General features: G+C 40.0%; 2 protein-coding genes and 1 pseudogene across 3 annotated transcripts; 2 read left to right on the plus strand and 1 right to left on the minus strand.

Moving 5' to 3' along the window:
* Window positions 1-923: 923 nt before the first annotated feature.
* LOC145466516 (collagen triple helix repeat-containing protein 1-like) lies at window positions 924-10,334 on the plus strand (annotated as a pseudogene). Its single transcript, XR_014041911.1, has 3 exons — window positions 924-1,534; window positions 9,284-9,616; window positions 9,946-10,334. The product of XR_014041911.1 is annotated as a collagen triple helix repeat-containing protein 1-like (transcript).
* A 1,643-nt stretch (window positions 10,335-11,977) lies between these two features.
* Window positions 11,978-15,374, minus strand: LOC145466450 (uncharacterized). Its single transcript, XM_081450169.1, has 2 exons — window positions 14,706-15,374; window positions 11,978-13,161 (listed from the first exon to the last, which is right to left on the minus strand). Exons 1-2 carry the CDS (start codon window positions 15,310-15,312, stop codon window positions 11,993-11,995), a joined length of 1,776 nt encoding a protein of 591 aa, XP_081306295.1. The 5' UTR covers window positions 15,313-15,374; the 3' UTR covers window positions 11,978-11,992.
* Window positions 15,375-18,266: 2,892 nt separating this feature from the next.
* On the plus strand, window positions 18,267-20,620 carry LOC145466456 (uncharacterized). The gene has a single exon (XM_081450178.1). The coding sequence runs from the start codon at window positions 18,370-18,372 to the stop codon at window positions 19,789-19,791; it is 1,422 nt and encodes a 473-aa protein (XP_081306304.1). The 5' UTR covers window positions 18,267-18,369; the 3' UTR covers window positions 19,792-20,620.
* The last annotated feature ends 1,393 nt before the right edge of the window (window positions 20,621-22,013 follow it).

Raw genomic sequence — 22,013 nt, forward strand, 5'->3', positions numbered from 1 at the left:
AACTACTAAACGGTATCGTCTTTATGTTTGGGCGGTAGGCCTCTTTTTCTTACGGCTATTTTACATATCGTGGTTATCAATTTTATTTTTTAATCACAAAACTAGGATCACAGAAGTGACGAAACTCCGCTCTCGCCATATACAATTCGTACAAGAAGATATCAATGACAGAAATATCCTGATTTTCGCGTAATGGAAATTGAACGTAGCGACATTTAAGAAATCAGGAAAAGATAGATAATTAAACCGTAATTAAGTCAGTGAGTTTAACATTAGCGTCGATGTCAGAATCCGTGATGTGTCTGGCGTGGACACACTGACTGGTTTCTATTAAATTCGAGAATCTTCCACCGCTTAATTTTCTTCGTGCTGCGGAAATTAGCGATTAACTTTCATTTTTAAAAAGGTTAATAGTATGAGAGGTCCATCATTCTATCAAATAAAAACACTTATTTCCTTAGAAGCTGTAGTGAACAAGGAATTAGTGTCTTGTTAGAGGTAAGTTTTTGCAATGTGGGTTAAGTGTTATTTTTTATTTTGTAACCGGAATCGAGTGGACAATACGTCCCTGCGCTAAGCTTAAACTATCTTAAAATTATTCTTGTTTCGCCTTGAAAAAATTGTAGCGACTCTCAAAGCTAAATTTGTCATAGTCATTATACATACAAGACAATAAATGACTGCTAAAATTATTGTTTTTAGTTCAAGAAGATTTGAAAATATCGATAGCATTTAGTAAATCATAGTTGACGATATCTGTTTTCATAACTGTGGATGTTGATTATTCATTCAAATTAAAATATCGAGTGGTACATCCTTAATTCCTGGCTATGTTTTGCATTATGTTGCAAAAGTCCGTTACGTTTTGTGTCGATATAAAAATGCGCAAATTTTCTGAAATAAGGAATATTAAGACCCCTGGCATTCCTTTCTCCTCTTTCGCGTTAAGCAAATCGATTACAACTTTCGGCGAGAAACCCAAGCTTACAAATAAGGTGTGTGATTTTACTCCAGTTAAAGAGTCAGTTAACGCCAGTTCGCAGCACACTTTTCTTTCACATAGCGTGCCTTGATAGCGCACATTTTTGACAAACCAATCATGAACTTTCTGTCGGCATTACACGGTTATCGTAGCCGAATAGTCTTACACAATTCATAAATATGAAGCAACGACATTTCTCTGGAACATGAAATTCCGAGCCTTGTCTATGTAACAAAACCGCGCAACTTAGCTTCCAATTTATTTTACTAAGATGACTTACAAGACTGCACCTAATTGCCACCTTTGAGAGAATTATACAAATCGCATCTGTTGCAAAAATCGCCTTACGCCATTTAAGTGTAGAAAAAACTGAACTGATTTAATTTAAATTTTAATTCAAATTCTTAAAAGTAGAAGAGAGCGGTTACTCTTGAAGTGCCAGGATACCAATGGCTTTATTAATTCAAAAACAATAAATTGTTACGCTTTCAGAGTTAAAGAAGTAGAAAATGATGAAACAGGATTTTGGCGAGGGAGAGATGGTAGCTAAAAGTTAGTTTTAGTGAACTGTTGGATAGCTACGAAAAGACATTTCCTCCGGTTACGTTTATAAATATTTATTCGTCTCATGTCATGTTAATTTATATTCCAAACTTATAGTTTTTTTTCTTTTCGCTTCGCTATTATCGCAAGTTTATATTTTCAGTCTAGTAAATGTCGTATAAAAGAAGGATTTTATTTTACGTTATTTACTCCAAACATTTGCCTACTAATGTGATTTTCACCCGCGTCATTTAGAATATTCAATTCAATTAATTACTCAGTTTTAGCGAGTTACTATTCAGGCCGAAGTAACAGAGTCAAGTAAATAAATAAATAAATAAATAAATAATAATAATAATAATAATAATAATAATAATAATAATGGCATTTCGGGCAGTATATCCACAGGGTGGCTCTTCGCCTGCCCGATGCTAACTAAATTTACAATTGTAAAAAGATTAAAAGATATCTAAGAATTTATATCTATATGTAAACGAGATAAAATTGTGTTTTAAGATATGCTAAAATAAATAAATGAATAAATAAATAATTAAAATTATGCCAGGTGTTCTAAAGCTCTCTTAAAAATAATGTTTTTGGTGTCTTTACAAAATTTAATATAGTCTTGGCAGCACCTCACGTTGCTGGGCAACGTGTTAAATAAACTTGCAGTCTGGTCCTGTAGAGTATTATTAATTAAAGATCTCTCTAACTGAATGCTGTTACTAGATCTTAAGCATCTTTCGTGTTGAAATACATTAAGTTTCAGATAACTTGGCCAATATGGGTTGTGAAGGGCTTTGTGAGTTGCCTTAAGTAGGTTCCATTCACGTTGTTCCTTTACGGGAAGCCATTTGAGTTTCGTAAGGATGTCTTCGGATGACACAAATCTACCAAGCACAAAACTAGCTGTAGCCTTTTGTACTCTCCGGAGACGTTTCATTAAATAATCTGGGAGTGAGTGGTATACTATGTCATTATAATATAGCTTGCTTAGAACCAGTGCCTGTGCCAAATTCTTTTTGATATGGAAAGGCAGGATGTTCTTTAACTTCCTTAGGGTTGTTAGAGTAGCATAGCAGGACGCTGCTACTTGTCTGACATTTCCTTCCCAGTTCAGATGCTCATGGATGTGAGACCCCAATAATTTAGTGGTGGTCACTCGTTCCAAGGGGATGCTGTTGATTGTGATGTCGAACTTTTCAGTGTTTAAATGATGGACCTTTGATAACTGCGGAGTAGATAATAACATCAGCTTAGTCTTGGAAGGATTAATGACTAAGTTTGCTTCACGTGACCACGCTTCCAATTTGCCTATACTTGCAGAAAGTTCAGTTAGAGTTGATTGAAGATCTGCTGGTTTGCACTGTGTGTACAATGTGGTATCATCAGCATATTGATGACATTTAACTCCGCGTACATATGACTGAAGGTCAGCCACGTAGAGATTGAAAATGAGTGGCCCCATGATAGAACCTTGAGGTACGCCGAAACTCACCCTACAAAGCTCTGACGTTTTGTCGTCGACTTGCACAAAGTGTTTCCTTCCTGTAAGATATTGGATCGTCCATTTAAGATATTCCTTGGAAAAGCCCAACAGGCTGAGCTTTTCAAGAACAGTCTTGTACTTGATGGTAACAAACGCCTTAGAGAAATCGGCTAGTACCATGAGGGTAACTTCTCCTCGCTTCATGGCGCGAATAATGTCATCTCTGATCCCTAATAGAACAGTAGTCGTTGAGTGTCTTTTCCTGAAGCCTGAGATATTCTCTTTTAACAGGCAGTGAGAATCAATGTAATCGATGACTTGGTGGTGTACGAGTCTTTCAAAAACTTTTGAAAGGACCGGAAGTATTGATATCGGTCTCATGTCTGATACACTGAAGGTAGAGCCACTGGTCTTAGGGATTGGGGTTATCCTCGCAACTTTCCAAGCGTCGGGAAATGTTGATGTGGCAATACAGGAATTTATCACGTCTGTCAAAGGTCCTGCAATCAGGTCGGCTACAGGCTTTAGGAACTTAGCTGGTATTTGGTCAGGTCCTGTCGATGTATCGGAACGAATTAATTTGATTTCCTTGAGGACCTCTTCATATTTAACGTGGCGCAAAGTGAATGATCTTTCCCCCATCAGGCATGGCTGCAAGCTATCAACAAAGTTCAGTAGGTCTTCTTTTGCGTCAACACCTGCATTTCCGGTGGTGCGTTGGGCAACTTCTGCAAAATGCTTGTTAAGCTCATTGACATCCAGACGTAAAGGCTGTGGACATGGGTTCAAAATACGGTGTATGATACGCCAGACCTCTTTCGGTTTCGTTGATGATAATGCCGTATTGATGAACGATCGTTTCGCCTCTTTGATCGTTGTTTTCAGACGATTACGGACGTCGCGAAAAGCTTGCCAGGCATCGGGTGTTTTTAACGAGTGTGCCTTGTGTCTTAGTACATTTCTCTGATTTTGAAGACCTACATTTCCTCATCATGTAACCAGGGAGCTGGTGGCCGTGTGACCTTTGTGCGTGTCAGTGGAGCGTGTCGCTCAATACAGTCAGAGATGAGTGTAGTAAACATCTCTAGCTTTTCTTCAGGATCATCTGTTGCCTGAATGACACTAAATGGAAGGGATGTAAAGTCGCGAATGAACTCTTCTTCCTTGAACCCACGCTCTTTTCGAATCATTTTAAACCTTGGAACAAAGCGCTCAGCACGAATGTTGAGGCACGCGTAAGGTGCATCATGGTCGCTCACATTTGAGCATGGAAGAACATCAACATGTGTAACACGCTTAGGATCATTTGAGATTATGTGATCAATCAAGGTCTCACTGTGAGGTGTAACTCTTGTTGGCTTTTGCACGTGCTGTGTTAGGTTAAACGTGTTCAATAAATCTGTATACTGTTTTGTCAACGGCGCATTTGGCTTCAGCACGTCAATATTTAAATCCCCAGTAACAAGCAATAAACCGTCCCACGAAGTTGACAGATCCGCCAACATGCTCTCCATTTGGGACATCCACTGTTGGGTATCTAGTATTCTTGTGGATCTGTATATGGTTCCCATTAATAAGTGACTATGTTTATTGCGTCCTTGAATTTCAAGCCACAAGTGTTCTAATTCAGGGTATCTTGATTCAATATCCTTACGCCTTTTGTACCTTACACTTTCTTTAATGTATGCACCAACGCCTCCACCTTTGATTTTATCTCTGTTCCTAAACTCATTAGCATAGCCAGGAATAGTTACATGGCTAAGTAGTTGTGGGTTGTCTTTGAGCCATGTTTCGCTAAGCATGACCACGTCAAAACCATATCTTTGAATGACGAGGAGTAGCTCGTCGAATGTTGATGTCATACACTGCGTGTTGATGTGCATAAAAGAAAGTTGCTTTTGTCTCGCAATGAGAGCATCGAAGTGGCGGTCGGAATTCCAATGCAAATCACTCGCAGCATCATCTGTCGTGTCCAGAGCGACTAGATCTTTTACTTTAAAGAAGGGAAGCTCAGATAATGTACAAGTACTACATGTCCAAATGCCAGGCTGGTTAACTTTGATGGTTTTATGGAAACTGGCGTTGCTGTTTACACAGCGAACATGAATCAAATCATAACACTTATCGCACTGAAGATGTTTATGGTTTCGCTGAGCTGGCTTTGAGCACTTTGGGCATTTGGCAGTAAATCCGCTTTTTGGTTTTAGGTTGCTCGAAGACGTATCCAACGCGGGTCCAGGATGCGGATGAACGTCCCCACAAATTAGTATCGCTTAGGCAGTAACATTGAATGATGCGGTAGAGTTGTGATAGTAGAGTGGGCGACTCTTAAGCCATTTGCATTTCCTCGTGGTTGATGTCGGCGAATTTCGACTCCATTTGATAGGAGTTTCGATGAAACACCGATTACTTTCGATTGAATTCACCTTTAGGTCCGACTTGTAGGTAGAAATTTCAATATTCAGAGCCAAAAGAAGCAATAAAACGAAATTAACTTCGGAGACTAGGAAGACGCGTCTTTCCATGACCACACCTTCACACCCCAAGCTGTCAATAAATAACTAGAAATCCAAAAGTTTTACGTACTAAAGGAAAACAGATTTGTCAGGGCTCCAAATTTAAACTGGGGCACAAGGGCTTTGTTTGGCCATCGATTATTCGGTTTAGGGACCTTTGACTTTGCCACCGGCTATCTCAGATTTAAAAAAAAAAAAAAAAAAAAAATGTACGTACATACAAGATGACTCGCTTTCCATTCTCTTGGCTATAGAATTTTTGCGAGACTCTGACTGGAAGCATTAATTACATTGCAGTGGAAATGCTGTTTTGCAAAACTAGTGGAACTCGTTTGTAAAATTTGGTCAATTTGTTATATTAATTTAGAGGCTTTAAATGTACGAATGATAATTCATTGATGCAAAAGACAGATGCTAAAGTCCTTGACTACTGGCTAATGTGGCCGCTTTATATTCTCAGATATGAGCTAGACAAGATTCTTCAACCCATCAAAAGTATACACAGAGATATTAAAAGATGGTTGCCGACAAAGTGTTAGCTTTAAATTATAATTGCTTTTGTCAGAGAATGCACGGATTAGTCAAATGCGCTATTCAACAGAACTCGCGTTTACATCGTTACCACGAATTCTAAAAAAAAAAATACAAGAAACAAAGAAGTCTCTCAGTTCTACGTACATTTAGTAGAAAGATACCTTTCAATTTATTAGGTGTCACTTTTGCGAATAGTCTTTTTTATTTCAAGGGAAGAGTCTGTTTCTGACAAGCACAAACGGCAAAAGATATACACAGCCGACGACATTACATCAACACAAGCGAATAATTTCATCTCTACGTTAATTGTTTGAAGCCTAAATCAAAAAATAATACTATTGTCAGTTGCCTTTGAATAGTACTGAGCAAGAAACCCCTTACGTTAATTGACTAACTGACCAGCGATTAACTCTATCTAATTTTGCCCAGCCATGGCCGGTTTAACTTATCAGTGATGCACATCAGAGCAAATCGTGGTTTCCTTCCAAGCAAATTGTTAAGAATTTCAAAAAAGAAAAAAAAAAAGAATATTAATGCCATATTATGACACATTGTCAGGTCAATGTTACGTATTAACACGCACTCACTGTGCGAATGAGTCTACCAAATTTTACTTTTTTAATCAAGATGATAAAAGACGCGTAAAAAACTAATGAGAGGAATGTGTTGAGTGTGTGACTATTGGAATTAGCAATGCACATTCAGCGGTTACAGGAAAGAGAGGAACTACTGTAAAGAAACAGCTACGGATATTACTATAGGCGAACAATGTTGTTGATAATTATCAGCATATGAAACACTTTCATGCACTGTCTCAAAGATTCATTATTGTGGTGAGCACATTTAAACTTCAGGCAAAAGAACGAGAAAGATGGTAAAACAGCTTTGATTTGCGTCCAACTCACCCATCCGATAACTTTTTATTGGACCCCAGGTCAAGTACAAAATTTCATCAAAATTTTGATGTTTGATGTTTATTTGAGAGATACATCGTTTCGGTTATTTAATTTACGAAACATGCACTACAAATAATTTATAGAAACGGCAATTCCAGAAATAAAAACGTTCTCTGGGTTAACATAGAGTCCTTACCATTGAAATATTCGTAGTTATTCGCGAAAAGATTCGCTTTCACAAACAGTTGTGTAATATAAATAAAGAACAGTAGTGTGCAGAAAATGTTTGCGTGAGACTATTTTTCTTTTTGACAAACAGGTCAAGATTGTCAGTAACATAACCAAAGAGGTCTTAACTCAAAGCGTTCAGAAACACAAAACTGGTCATTGCTCTTCTTTTGGTCTTCAAGAAGAAGATTCGTGATCGACGAATCGCTAAGGGTAAAAAGTTATCATATCGCTCTCACTGTCACTGTTTAGAAAACACTGCAAGGTCCATTCGACAAAAACTCCGCACAATCTTAAGTCTGAGAGAAAACGTGATATTTGTTTGATGCAACGTAACAGGAAGTTAAAATCGTATTTTTCTTCTTGGATAAAAGCAAAAAAAACAACTGTCATCAACATTATTAGTGATGTACTGCACTATTGAAACAGCTCGACTCATGGTCAACAGTAAACTGGTCCGAACACGAACCAAAGTCGACACAAAAGCTAAAATCTCAACTCCACACGTAACTTACTTATCATTGCGTTACAGCGACTTGTTCAACAGGTGCTTGGAACAGAAAAGTAATCCTTCGAGCTTAGATATATGGTATTTTCCTGTAATTTCGATTCCCTGCTCCTGCCGACTAAATTAAATAGTTTATCAATATTGTAATGCCACCAAAAAAATTCACGTCTCTTTGCAAATTAGGGAAGTTTTGTCGAAACTCTAAAATTCAAATAGAAATAGGTCGCAAGTATAATACCTTCTCTATAGTTTATATATGGCTTTATACATTTCTCTACTTGGCCGGGATTTCTCAAATTTAAAACTTATGTCGTGAGTTCGCTCTAAAAATTGGAAAACATCCACCTGCGTTATTGTTTGCCCAAGTACAAAAAGCACCTACATGAGGAAAAAAATGCGTACTGTTCCTTTCAAAACTAGCACTATCGTTTCAAAATTCGTCGATGAGAGGAAATTTGTCCTAAGTGAGAGATAAGATATTCAATCAATTTTCGCAGCATTTCCACTGATAGAAAAAACACAAATCCGATTTTAGCAGAAGCTAGCAGACGACTTGAAGTATAGCTTTCAGAGAATTTGAATATTCCCGTTACTAAACTAAAAAATCACCGATCGACCAAAGTTTCATTTCAAATTTGTAAAAAGAAAGAAAACGTTTTAACGTCGGAAAATTCCGCTATAATTTCTTAACACGGAGAATAACGTCTCTTTTGTAGGATTTTCCTCTCAGTGTCAGCCCCACTTAAATGTGCACTGATCTGGTCTTTGTTAATGTTTTCCCGTACCGACATCGTAAAGAACTAAGTAAAAAATGGCCTTCATTTCACACAAAGTCTCTGTGATATCCGTGTTGTCCCTGTCTGCGATGTTTTTGCTGATGTACTGTGCTGCCGCAAATAACAAAACCACTCAACCTTCGCACAAAATGGTGAGTTATTGCGTTATGTGATAAATGTTAATCTCTGATAAGAGTAACTGAGATTTCTTTGCAAATATTGATTTAACTTTGGGCATTACAGATGCGTCCAAGCTGCCCTATTTATAGCTTTGACTAAACCAGTTGAACCGCGCAAACATTCAGGGCTCTTCTTGATTACGACAGTGTTTCATTTCTTCGTTTTAACAGTTGTAAAATATTGCGAACAAACCAACGGTAAATTGAAGGACCTGATTCTAATACAAACAAAAATTAAGTAGCATAAATATTAAAAGCTAGAAAAAGCCTAAAATTTAAGCCCCGATGAGTGGAAATAATTTTTTGTGACTAATAAAAAATTAACTGAAATACGTACCAACAGATTTCGTATGATTTCTTGCATTGGCATTAGATATCCATGATACCGTTCAATTTGCGCAGCCGTTAAAACGCATATAAAGACATGGTTGATCAAACATTTTAAAATATCCTGAATAACTCATAAATTTATATACCTTCATAAGGCTCTTATAATTTCTTTTTTCTGTTTTTTTTTTTTTTTTTAATTTTTTCGTGGCGTACCTGTAAACTAGCTTTTTAGCTAAGCGTACCGACCACGTTAAATATATTGATTGATTGAATTGAATAACGTTTTTTTCATTCCAATACAGCAACCTCCTTTCTGTTCTCGTGGTATTCCTGGTATGCACGGCAAGCCTGGGATTCCTGGGCACCAGGTCGTGATGGCCGTGATGGCCGTGATGGCCGGGACGGAGCCAAAGGTGACAAGGGCAGCCCAGGAAAGACTGGACCCAGGGGACCTCCAGGAACTCCTGGTATCAATGGAAAGAATGGCACCAAAGGAGAAACTGGAGTCCAGGGCCCTCCAGGCCAAAAAGGGCAGCGTGGAGAGAGTGGAACAAGTGGAACCAATGGAACTCCTGGTATGATGTCTTATAGGAACTGGAAAGAGTGTGCATGGAAAAGATAACGGTCTGATCAAGGTGATTGATTTTTGTAGAATACAAAAAAACTTTGTTTTTTTATAACAGATCATAACAAACAGCTGCTTTCTCAGCCATTTCTTTGTGATAGCTAATCATATTGCAAAACAGAAGGATTTATGTGGAAATTAAACGAAATAGCAATACACTGGCAATAAGAACACAATCACATTCTTCCTCTGTGTTTCAATTGCATTTTCGTGGTGGTTGAGGTCGTGTTAAGTGATTTCACTTCCTATTACCCTACCCATAAATAATTTTTCGATTGTTGTTGTTACATGATCAGTTATTTATTCCTTTCATTTCTATTGTCTTTCCATTCTGTTTAGGAATGTTTGTTCACCAAGAACTTCTCTGACACTTCCCTCCATGTTTACTGGACGGGTGAGTTTAGAGTCTACAACTGTGACGACTGCTGCTTACGCTGGTATTTCACTTTCAACGGTGCTGAATGTTCAGGCCCCCTTCCAATTGATGGTATTGTCTACTTGTGGAGAGGAGGTGCTAATCTGAATCCCCATCGTGTCCGCCATATTGAGGGCCACTGCAACAACATCGACAAAGGCAAGGTGCGCGTGGGATTCTGGGTCGGAAATTGTGCCGGATACAGTGGACATTATGACGCCAAAACAGGCTGGAATTCAGTGTCCCGGATCTTTTTGAAGAAGTTCCTAAACCCCAGGCTTAACTCCCGAAACAAAACATCCATTCCTGCATAAACGCTTATAATGGGACATTGATTATATAACGAGCTGTTTCTTTGATACTCTGATGTGCTCTGTAAATTTCTTACGTTTGTTGGTTTTAAATAAAATGCAGAAAAATTGAGAAAGGGATGGTTTCTCTTTGTATAGCTTTTCTTTCTTGTTGCTTCAGACAGAGCTGCAGTGCTTTGTTTGTAAATTACATGCCATTTCATAAATTCCGTTATTTGTGGGGTGGGGGGGGGGGGGGTGGGGGTTGGTCGTTTTATTTCCATGGAGCTGATCTAACACTGATCTCTTATCGAAAAAATTGATGAACTGATTAAAGAAGTAACAAGTAACAAATGGGCGCAATGCAAGCACTAAGCAAAAGCTAAAAACACTAGGATAATGTTTTCATGAAGTGGAAAAGTAGAAAACTGACCGAAAAAAAAAATACGAATGGCTCTGTCCAGTATCGATCATCTCCCGTCTTCAAAACATTAAAAACAGGCTTGATTTTGCCTAAAGAGCTGATTTGTACGTATTAAAGTTTATTGACCCCTACTGCGCGACTCGGAAATTTTCTGCAACTTCCGAAAGCACATGTAATAATAATCTCTAATTTTACTCGGCCTCATGTGATAACCCGACACTCCTCTCAACTCCACTCCATTCCATGCACGTTAATCATTAAGTGCTTTTAGTATCCAATGTTATTTTTTGGTTGCTAATTGTTTGTGTTTGAATATAAAAAACCCAGTGAAAGAGGGCTACATACGCTAAGCTAAGTACACCGTACAGCCGAATAAACTAGCCTTAGGAATACCCCAATCGTATCTTGATAAGTCACGGAAAATCTCCTTAAACCGCAAAAAAATTGCCATAATTGTTTAACAACTTAGGTCTGTTTAAGTTTATACCAAAATGGAAAAAAAAGAACCTATTGATTTCAGACCAAAACAGCTAGGAAAAACACATTACCTTTGGGGTGCATGGCATAAATGCGTATAGCTTTTGTATAGGAAAGCAATATAATCCAACTACTGCAAGGGTATCACTTGGGAGACTTGAGGCCTGACGTAAGGTCAAAAAGGAGGAAGAATTGGCCGTATAGGTTGTCAGCGAACTATTAAAAAGTTAATATGGACTCACAATCCATTGGTACCGCATTCACTTGCATAACAGTGTTTGGATTGAGGAGTTCCATTTATAGATATCGATTCATTATTGATTCTCTGGGAACATATTGTTATCATCCTTGGAAAATATGAAAGAACCCTCAATAGCGGTAGAATAATTTTTCGCAGGTCATAAGTAAATGGCGTTATTTTTAAATTTCTGTGCGACTATAGAAACGTACCACCCTCCTCTATCGAAATCATTTCCTCAGAGACGCCTTTATCACATTATTTCAGTATCTGGGGCCTAAAAAGTTAATTGTCAATATTCAAAACTTTGCCAACTAACACAATAGCACTCGCTATATTATAAATACTCCAACAATAAAAAGGCAAAAAACGGACCGGCGTGGATACAAAATAAAAAAAATGTGCTGAAAGAACTTAAGTACTGGGCTTTTTTATCTTACACTTAGGTCCTGTCTAATATTCAATGCAGTTTAAGTCCTGTATGTCCGAGGAAAATGATGATCATTGTTTGTTGTTTTTCGGAATCGTTCGCGTATATCTCGTTAGCGTGATTTGACAATCCATTCCACAGCTCTCTCATATCCATTCAACATGGTGACTCTACGGCAATTCAGCAGCCACTTGGCGGGAAAGACTCGATTTTGGCAGCGAAGGAAGTTGCGTGCAATCAACCCATTATACTCAGCTACTGATTTCCACGTGCGCTTGTGCTTGCGCTCGTGCGCCGCTTCAGAGATCAGCAAAGCAGCGCGGAGGAACATGATAAACTCTTCACTGTGGTCGTGGTATTCCGCGAAAGCTTGCCTCGCGGTAGAATTCGCAATTGCCCAATTTTTGGTGTCTTCAAAGACTTTTCTGCGAAAGCTATCGCCGGGAACCATGTTGTGAGCACGTATCTTTGCCTCTTCCATCAAATTTGTAAATTGAATCCAATTCTGGAACTCGGTGACAATGACTGAGGAAGGGTTACTGGGGTTTAGCAGTGGCTTGTACATGTCCAGTAGATTGGCCAGTGGCACATAGTCAGCAATGTTGGATGTGGTCACTCGGTCGTACTTCCGATCTGGGGGAAGAAACGGAACCATCTCCAAGCAGTTGCACAACAGGAACTGGAACGTCACCTGTCCCGTGGCCATGTTTAAGGCGCATTTCTTAAGAACGAGACTCACATAATCGCTGTACATCTTAAGAATTGAAGCAGACTGACTCAGTTGTTGGACGTCTTTGTAGTCCCAACATGTGAATGGATTAACACTTGACTGAAGGATATAAGAGAAAGCACCCATATTGCGACTGATTTGGAAGTCTGAACCTGTGAGGGTAAAGTTCTCATGAGGAAGCGCGCTTCTAGATTCTCTGGGTAACAGAATCCCGTTTGCAAACCAGTCAGATGCGGATTTCTTATGTTGCTTTGGGATTTCTTCTAAGTAGAGCTTCATTCCGATCTTAGCATCATAACTATCAAAGCGCCTGCGTCGGGCCTCTGTAATCCAGTCTCCTGAGCGAGAACTAAGATCAAGCCAAGTACGCCACACCTTTCCAAGTTTTTGGAACTGGTCTTGGTTCATCTTCATCGCGCCTCTTGTCAGCTCTTCAAGGTTAGATGCCTGGATCAGTTCTTGAAGTGTGCGGATAACAAGCTGCTGGTCTTTTCCACTGAGTCGCAGTGAATACCAGATCTGCGTCACGGAACTTGCGACTTGTTCCCCACCTTTTACAATAAGGGATTTAGAAAGTGGATCAGGGTAGCAGTAAAAAAAAAAAATTTTTTTCCTAAGCTGTTCTGTAGAAACTGATTTCCTCTTTAAAATACTGAGTAATAAAATGGATTATTTTAGTGAAATAATTAACAAATAGATTCTGCTATATTGCGTTCAACTAGGAAAAAGTGGGAAATAAGTAGAGAATTAAGGGGATGGGAGCGGGACCGATGCCGAGGTGATGGTCAAATTATTGTGCCCGTAAACACGAAGTTTTTATCAATTAACTTTTTCTTTAATAATACACTTGCAAAATTACTTCATTCTGATTGGCTACGAGCAGAGCAGTTCAAGTGTAACACCTGTGCAAATAACAACAAAGATATCCGAAGATATCCCGAAGACAACCGACGGTAATCCGAGATATTCGAAGATGGTCAAAGTTCACCCGAAGCCTTCCGAAGATACTAAAGATAACTAAAGACGTTTTCCAAGCACTTCCGAAGATCGCTCGTACCCTTCCGAAGATTGAAGAATATCGCTCCCAACATTTTTTGAGCAAAATTCCACAGCCACCCGAACTCTTCCAGGCATTTCCGAAGATCACCTAAGAGTGCCGAAGACTTTCAGACATTGTCGTACGTAAAAAAGGTAACCGCATTAACTTGTAAGACTACAAATTTCACACGCCTTATGGAGTCATGCAATTTTGTTAATCTTTGAAAATTTAACCGTGCTTTTTTATTTCAAATTGCACACGAAATCATGTGATTACCTACACTTATAAAAATCACATGGACTTCGGCGCAGCGAATTCCTAAATAATTAATTATTGCAGAACCAATTCATTTGAAGACGGGTGTCTGGAAAACCCGAATAGCGAATAGCGAATAATCGCGAATAGCGAACAGCGAATAGTCCCGAATAGCGAATAGCGAATAGTACGAATAGAGCGAATAGTGGCGAACAGTCTCGAATAGTGGCGAATAGCGGCAAACAGTGGCAAATAGTGGAAAATAGTAGCAAATAGGGTACCCAGCATCTCGCAGTCAACTTCGTAGCAACTTAGGATGGGATTTTCCCGCTAAAAAGCACAGACGCTTACCAGGATAAAAAATGTTTCTAAACGTAATTTCTTCTGTTTTAACCGCTGCAAAAGCGTAAATACGTCTTTATTAGGTTGTCCTTGTGTTTTCTGTTTTCATAATGTCGGCGATGGACAGCCTACTAGCCTGAGTCCGGAGAAGAAAAGGTAATAAATTCACTGAAATTCTGTTTGTTATTTGGATAATTAATTAACGCTGGATATTAGATCTAAAGCGGCGACTATTGACGACTACTCGTCACTATTCGCCACTTTTCGCGACCGTTCGCCACTATTCGCACTATTGGGGACTATTCGCACTATTCGGGACTATTCGCTATTCACTGTTCGCGACTATTCGCTATTCGCTATTCGGGTTTTCCAGACACCCTTTGAAGACAATTTCTGAAAATGGTTGAAACATGGCCGCTTCAAATTAACACGAGAGGTAGTTGGTCTTTGCAAACTAACCTTTGAATAGCAGATACAGTAAAAGAACCGTCCTGGCGAGGGTGCAAGCGCAGATGTCGTTCAAAACAAAGGTGAGCTCTTCTTGATAAGCTTCAGGAAGTTGCGAGATGGACAGCACGACATTTCGAGGATCACCAACGCCACAAACAAGGGCTGAGAACGGTTTGGAATACTCACAACCTTCGTTCAGGGGAAAATTTATCAGATCCACGGCGGGAATATTACCCCAGTAATAAACAAATGCCGTGCCTGGAGTCAACTTTATGAAGTCGTAATATTTCTTCATCTCATCAGACAGTTCGCTTGTCTTCTTTGTTATCTCGTGACAGCATATTTTGTGCGTCGGCCAGGATTTCTTGAGACATGCCGGACCACAATACCATGCTTTCATGCAACTACCGCACTTCTTTAATCCTGTGCTTTCCTTAGCACACCCAGAACACGTCCTCTTCAACGCAGCTGTTTGGCAATCCACTTGGTGTCGAAACATATCGCTATCTTGACACTTTCGACTGCAGTAGTAAGCCACTTCGCATCTAGTGCAGATCTTGGGAGCGGGCGCTGTACAAATGGTATCACAGCGCCAACATTGGTCTTTCTTGAGCATTTTTACTGCAAAGCCAGTGTTTAATACTCAACGGCTTCTTCAAGAAGGGTTTATGAGCAGTGCTGCTTCCCATGCGAAACAAAGCATCTTCCCGATTAAAGATTTCTAAGAAAAGATTTGGTTTCCGGGAATTCATGCCCTGCGTTACTCCCAAGAGGGGTGCTAAGGGGAAAGCAAGACCCACACAATTTTGGAGGCGGTATCAGCTCGTACTTGTTGCCCCAATATTGGATCTGTGGAAAAATACTATTCTCAGTCCTTCATACTTTCACCAGACGCTGGTCTGGTAGCATGGATCCAAATTTTGTCGGGGAGGGTGGGGTGGGGGAAGGGGATGGGGTATAACCAGAGAATTGACCGTACCCTGAAAGCTCCTGAAGGCGACTAAAACGATAGTGTTTACATGGAGGATTCTAAAATTCGTACCAAACCAGACGAAAGCCTGGTTCTCACTCTTAAGATAAGCAATAGCATGAACACAACACAAGTACGCTTGTGCTTATCTTACAAGTGTAAACCAGGTGCAGGAAACACACAACTAAGAACACTTCGTGTTTTATGTAAAACCCAAAGCAAGATTATATCCAAATATATATGTTCTCAAAGAACAGGATTAACCACTCTGTTACCACGTATTTCTCAGAATGTCGACGTCGGGGTGTAGCCTGCGTAGCAAGCGTCCCCACACGAGCGAAGAATTTCTCGCCCGCTGGTCAGGCGAAAATTGGGGTGAGAGCATAAAGGGTGGCACTTTAGTGGGAGGGAGGGGTGTGGACGGGGATGTACGTTGTTGGGGAGCGATTCGAACACTCAGACACAATCAGTGACCAGTAGGCAGCCGGATGAACGGATGAAATTAAAGTCGTCAAAATATAAATAGAGAGCACGACCTGTGATAGGACATGAAGGGAATACAACTTTCTTTCTTCTTTCTTTTTTGAAGGAATTCATGTCTTTCATGTCCGGACAGAATGCTGCAATTTTTTCTCCCGACTTTAGGCTGAAAATATCCTGAAAGTACACGAACCCTTTGACGCCTAAGTAGTCATATATGGCCACTTAATGGTCGTGCTCTTTGTACCACTTGTGACGTCATCAATTTAAATGTCACCAGATATTATTGATAAGCAGATGGTAGTACTAGATTAGGCCTTTCCCTACAATGGTCAGGTTTAGATATCGACGACATTCCGACGTCGCAAATCAAAAAAACGTTATCAGTTTTGATGCAAAAACGGTGGTAAAATGGTCCACTATGCCTATGATTGATCAAGGTCCATTTCTTGGCTTCGCCAATAATTAACATCCAACTTTTCATAGACTGTTCACAGTCCCCTATTTTCCCGTGAGATCGTAGATGTCGATCGTTGAGCTCGACGGGCCGCCATCTTGATGTCTTGATGTCTTGATGCGAGCGAAACTGGAGAGAGTACAAAATGCCCGTGGGTAGGGGTGGTGGAGGGCACCGCTGTTAACCCCACCGCCACTACTCACGGGCATTTTGTACTCTCCCCAGTTTCGCTCGCATCAAGAGACCAAGATGGCGGCCCATCGAACTCAGCGATCGACATCTACGATCTCACGGAAAAATAGGGGATTGTGAACAGTCTAAACTTTTCACGCAGCCAGAAAGAACATGCAACGCAAAAGGTAGCCAGAGTAAAAGGGCCGAGAAAAAAGAAAGGAAAGGGGCAACAAACAAAATTGAGAACGGGTAATGGCCAAAAAAAAGTGGTTTGTAAAGGCGAATTCGAAGGAAATCTGGGAAAAAAATATCCTCTCCTTCTTTTTTCAGAAAATGCTGATGTCAGCATTTTTATTGAGATTCAAGGTTAATTATCCCGAAAAAAAAAAAGCGTAGCTACCCCAATTTTTCTTTGTGGATTCCAATAGCCCTTGCAAAGGTCTACTTTTCCCACGTGGTCCTTACCCGTCCTAAAATACTAAAAAATCTTCTTATTGAAAGAACAGTGTACCGAACACAGCACACTTTGTTTCTTGGGTCGACGTATTATTCAAATGATGTCGGTTTATTTAATAATATTTAGGATAAGGGGGCGTCGACATATTCACTCAGTTTTTCCCGTTTACGTCAACTGGAAGTTAAGGTCAGACTCACCTCCCCCTCTCCCCTCAGTTTATAAAATGGCACTAAATGGCGTACTAAGCTTTCGTTTTATTTTCCAGCCTATAACCTTTTCCTGGGCAGGAAACTCGTAAACAGATGAAAGCAAAAATCGTCAAAATTGAGCAGAAAAATGTCTCCACTTCCGCGTTTTTAATCCTTTCAGACACAACAAGACGTTGTCATAACAACAGTAAAAGTACTGGAGCGGAACCGAGAAGCTTCTTATCCCGGATTACATGGATTAGCGAAGGTTTGTGATTATTAAAGGAACGCCTGTTTCGAGTTTTGCACTTCGTTAGCCTCTCATGTTTGTCTCACTGGCGTCTTGGGATTCAAGTGTACACGTGTTAAGATCCGGAGTTCCAATACAAGGAATTAATTTAGAAGGAGATGTGAAGCAGCGAGGCCCAAAAATATAGCTGAAATCATACAAACAAGACAATTAAAGTGAATTACGGAAACAGAAGCTGCATTCTTTCCGTCAGATGCCACTTAATGTCTTTAGTATGTAAATACGTTCCATTGAAAGCGACATAATTGCGACCACTGTTGTCCATTAACGTCCAAGAATAAACTGATCAATCAATAACTTCATGAAGAAAAGGGCTGCCCATGCCAATTTTGTACTGCAATTTTCTCGACCGACATTAGATTTCGGAGGATTTTTGAAGGCCAGTTTGTTTGGATTCGTGTGGCTCATTCGAAAGTTGGAAAACGTCGTCTAAAATCGCAATTACAAATTCATTTAGTGCTAATTGTAGTCGCGCTTTGTGTCAGTTGCCTAGCAACGCAAATTAGCGAAGAGAAAAATCAAAGGAGCAGTTCTCAAAGGAAATTGATGCGATGAAATGTGCAGCGAGGTCCATAATTAACACGTTGCGCGGTTGGAATCAAAGGGAATTTTTCGATCGTTTCAAAACAGTATAGCTATGGATTCAGCTGATGAACCCATCGTCGCATCAGACGGCGGCGAAAGAGAACTAATCGACAAGTTACTGGAGTCCGGCGAGAGCCAGGAGATCGAGGAAGATTTCGATCGCGTGGTGAACACAAGTGGCTGGGATGAAGTCGCTTGCGGCTGGAAACACACTGCGCCGAACGTTCGATATATCTCTTCAGCTGGCCCCAAAAAGAAGACGTCGAAGGAAAAATATTGGAGAGTTAGCCCGGATTCGGAGAGCCATTACGCGAAAGTCAAGCGTCTCGCTGGAATGATCACAAATTCGAATTCGAACGTAAACAGCGTCACTGAAATCAACAACGTAAGGGCCGCTGGAAATTGGCCGGGAAACAGGACTCTAAAGACTAACATGCGAAATTTTCAAAACGCTGATGTGTTGTCCTACGATAGCCCTTGCTGGAGATATATAATCGATCCTAGGACGTTGGAATATGTGGAAAGAACTCCACTTCAAGTGCTACGAAACATGGCCACCACCCACAAGTATCCGAACCAAACTTTTGTTCTCGAAAACGGTGGTATGATAACATTTCAGGAAACTAGCAATGGAGGTATCGCAATCAGCGATCCCGCTTTGTCATTCGATCGTCGACTCTTGGAAAACCAGGATCTCAAAGCGGAGTATCGCGTTGAGAAGACTGAGAAGGCCAGTAGGTTTCCCTACAGTTTCGACTCATCCGTCCCTCTTATCACACAGTTCAGATCGGAAGACAAGATCAAAGTGATTCACGCTTTGCCTACATGCACAATCAAAGAGAACCCGATGATTTCTTTCTGCGAGTTATGCAGGTTTAGCACTCGTGATATATCCAAACGTGACTGCAGACTTGAGATTTGTACTAACAGCTCAACAGAGCTCAAACCACTACAAAAGATAACACCGACCCAGAGACAGACAGCAGAGGAAAGCATTTTGGCCAGTAAAGCTTCAGCAGCACATTCCAGATTAAAATCTGACAGTTCTTCATGTTTAAAGCCGTGTAGAAAATTTAAGGAAAATAAAGCTGCGAACCAGAAGCGAAAAACTGGTCCGGGAGGGGAGGGTAAGTTGGACTGGCTTCCTATCACAAGGAACACTATAGGGTACCCATATCCTTCAACTACCCTGAATCAGACTCAAAGCAAATTTCCAGAAAGACCATCTGCTGGGTTTTCAAAGGCGTTCTCTCTTCCAAGGCACAACAAGAAGGGAAAGAAACTGACTCTTAGTGAGGCAGCAAATTTAGTTCCCAATAGAGGAAAGCTAGATGATGCACTGGAGAAACTCACTCAGGAACTGGACAGAAAAGTGGACAAGAGGATCAGTTTTTCAGAGCCTCTGTTGCCAAGTGTATCAGGGACAAAACTGGAAGTACCTGCTGGTGCTTTAGCCAACTTCTGTGATAACTGACATGTGTGAATTAACAACCTATCCATTGATTCCCCTGATGGCTATTCTTCAAGATCCTTAATGACAGCTACTTGTACATTGTAGCCAAAACACAAACATCTGCCCAGTAATTAACTATATGCTCTACGAGGTCTTCAGGTTGTGCACTGAATTTTTACCCTTTGAAAGTATCACCGTTACTAAAGCTTTCATTTTCCTTCCTAATACTAAAGTAAAATATTAATAAGCTACATATTTTCTGTACTATTTCAGCAAGAACTTTTTCCAAAGCCTGTGATTATGCCTCTTTTCCCATCATCATTTCTTATCATGATAACATTTGGGATTTAAAATAATTGGGATTATAGAATATACCACTGGCCTTCTGCAGTTGGTACACAGTCTGTAGTTCTTTTTATGACTGTGTCATTAGGGTCGGCATCTTCTAGATGCCTCAGTGAAAGCAGGTAAACCTTTTGAAGATTCTTCAGTTTTTCTCCTGGTATCAATTGACCATCAGTAAGTCTTGTGCATGTAGTTAGTGAATTTTTGTCCCTGATGAAAGTTTCAGTTGACCTTCAGTGGTTTGAATGTAGTGTAAAAATAGCAGGCTCACAGTATCCCTGGGAAACTTTGAAATGCTACAGCTAGCATAAGTTTATTACTCTCGGTCTCTAGAAAAGGTCATAATGCACTGTAAATTATGCAGTTTAGGGAGCATAGTGACAAGATCAAAATCAATGTGAATAGACATGTACATGTACATGTATTTATAAAGTGCACTTTCTGGTTTAGATGATACTGTAAAATAATTGGTTAAAACAGAATATTTTTGGTAGTGTACATGTACATTTTGGTAAATAAATGCAGATGAAAAGTTCTTTATTTATACACTGAAATAAAATCTTACTCTTCGATAAATAATTTGCAATTGGTGATTTTTTTGGTGAACATAAAATCCACTGCATGTATGCGACTATTTTGTAGCCATGTGTGTTCTATAAAGGGTGTGAAATGTACAGCCTTTAATACCATACCATAGGATCCCAGTTATCAATGATGAAATGAACCAATGACCAATGAGTCCTGTAAGTCTATATCTTATTGCCATTACCGTCATTGGTCAGAGCTACCCGTAAACAGGTCAACCATTATTCAAGATAACATGGTGTTTAGGCTCTCTGGAACATTTCTGAGGCTAACTGGAGCACTATCGAGGCTAACCAAACTGCTTTTTGGGCTAACTGAATGCTATTAAGGCTAATCACCAGTCAACTGGAGTGATCCACAGAGGCGGATCTAGGGGGAGGGTGCAGGGGTGCACTTCCCCTCCCCCCCCCCCCCCCCCACTGAGATGACATGCAGCTTTCTTAAATACGTTAAGCTCACAAGTCAGTTACGCCATTCCGTAGTGGTGCACCCTTCTTAAGAAATATCCTGGATCCACCCCTGATCCATGACTAATAACTCACGAATTTCTTAACTTGTATTTCTCGTTACACTCTCTTCCCAACTGATGGACATATGCAGAGGAGTTCAGTGCATATTAAACATCACCTGGCCCATGCACCACTTTCTCTACTAGTAAGTAACTGGTAACCCTCCTCCATTAATGTTGTGTAGAGTGAAAACTTACCGCAAAAAGCCAGTTTTCAAAAGTGACATATTGTGAGAAATTTCCTGGCATAACACAACTCCAAATTAAAGTATTGCAAGGCAACTCTTCAACAAGCACTAGTCTACATGTAAATCAGGGGCAGGGGGAATTTGATGCCTGCAGTGCAGGCATTGCTTCATCACTTGGAGGCTCTGGCTAAAGTATTATGCTAAGGTTTTGATGGATGAGATTTGATCACCAGGCTCTTTTAGAGTGGCTTTCACTTGAGTGTCAAAAGTAATTTGTATTTGCTGTGGTTTTACATTACTATCCTATGTGATTGACTTAAACCAACTTGAACCACTCTGTCATCCGATCAGAACTAACACTAAATAAATCTTGACTTGCTTGCACGCGTACACACCAGCTCCATGTATTTACTTCAAGTTTAGATTAATTCAGTGCATTGTCTGTGTCCTTTGTAATTGGTTAGGATGATTTCTTTGGTTTTGGTTCTGCAACACTCACTCAAAACTGCTCTGTTTTCGTCACTTTGGTTTGCATCATGTAATTGCTTGTCTGGTAATTAAGTATGAAGACATCTTATTCTCCTTGATGCAGCAGGGAAATAAGAGAAGATGCCATT

This window comes from Orbicella franksi, chromosome 13 (assembly GCF_964199315.1).
Source record: "Orbicella franksi chromosome 13, jaOrbFran1.1, whole genome shotgun sequence".
Classification (NCBI taxonomy): Eukaryota; Metazoa; Cnidaria; class Anthozoa; order Scleractinia; family Merulinidae; genus Orbicella; species Orbicella franksi.

Coding starts and splice junctions, on each gene's coding strand:
- LOC145466450 (XM_081450169.1), bottom strand. CDS start 15,312: ATGCTCAAGAAAGACCAATGTTGGCGCTGTGATACCATTTGTACAGCG. Junction 13,162..14,705: donor ACTGTATCTGCTATTCAAAG/GTTAGTTTGCAA, acceptor TTATTGTAAAAG/GTGGGGAACAAGTCGCAAGT.
- LOC145466456 (XM_081450178.1), top strand. CDS start 18,370: ATGGATTCAGCTGATGAACCCATCGTCGCATCAGACGGCGGCGAAAGA.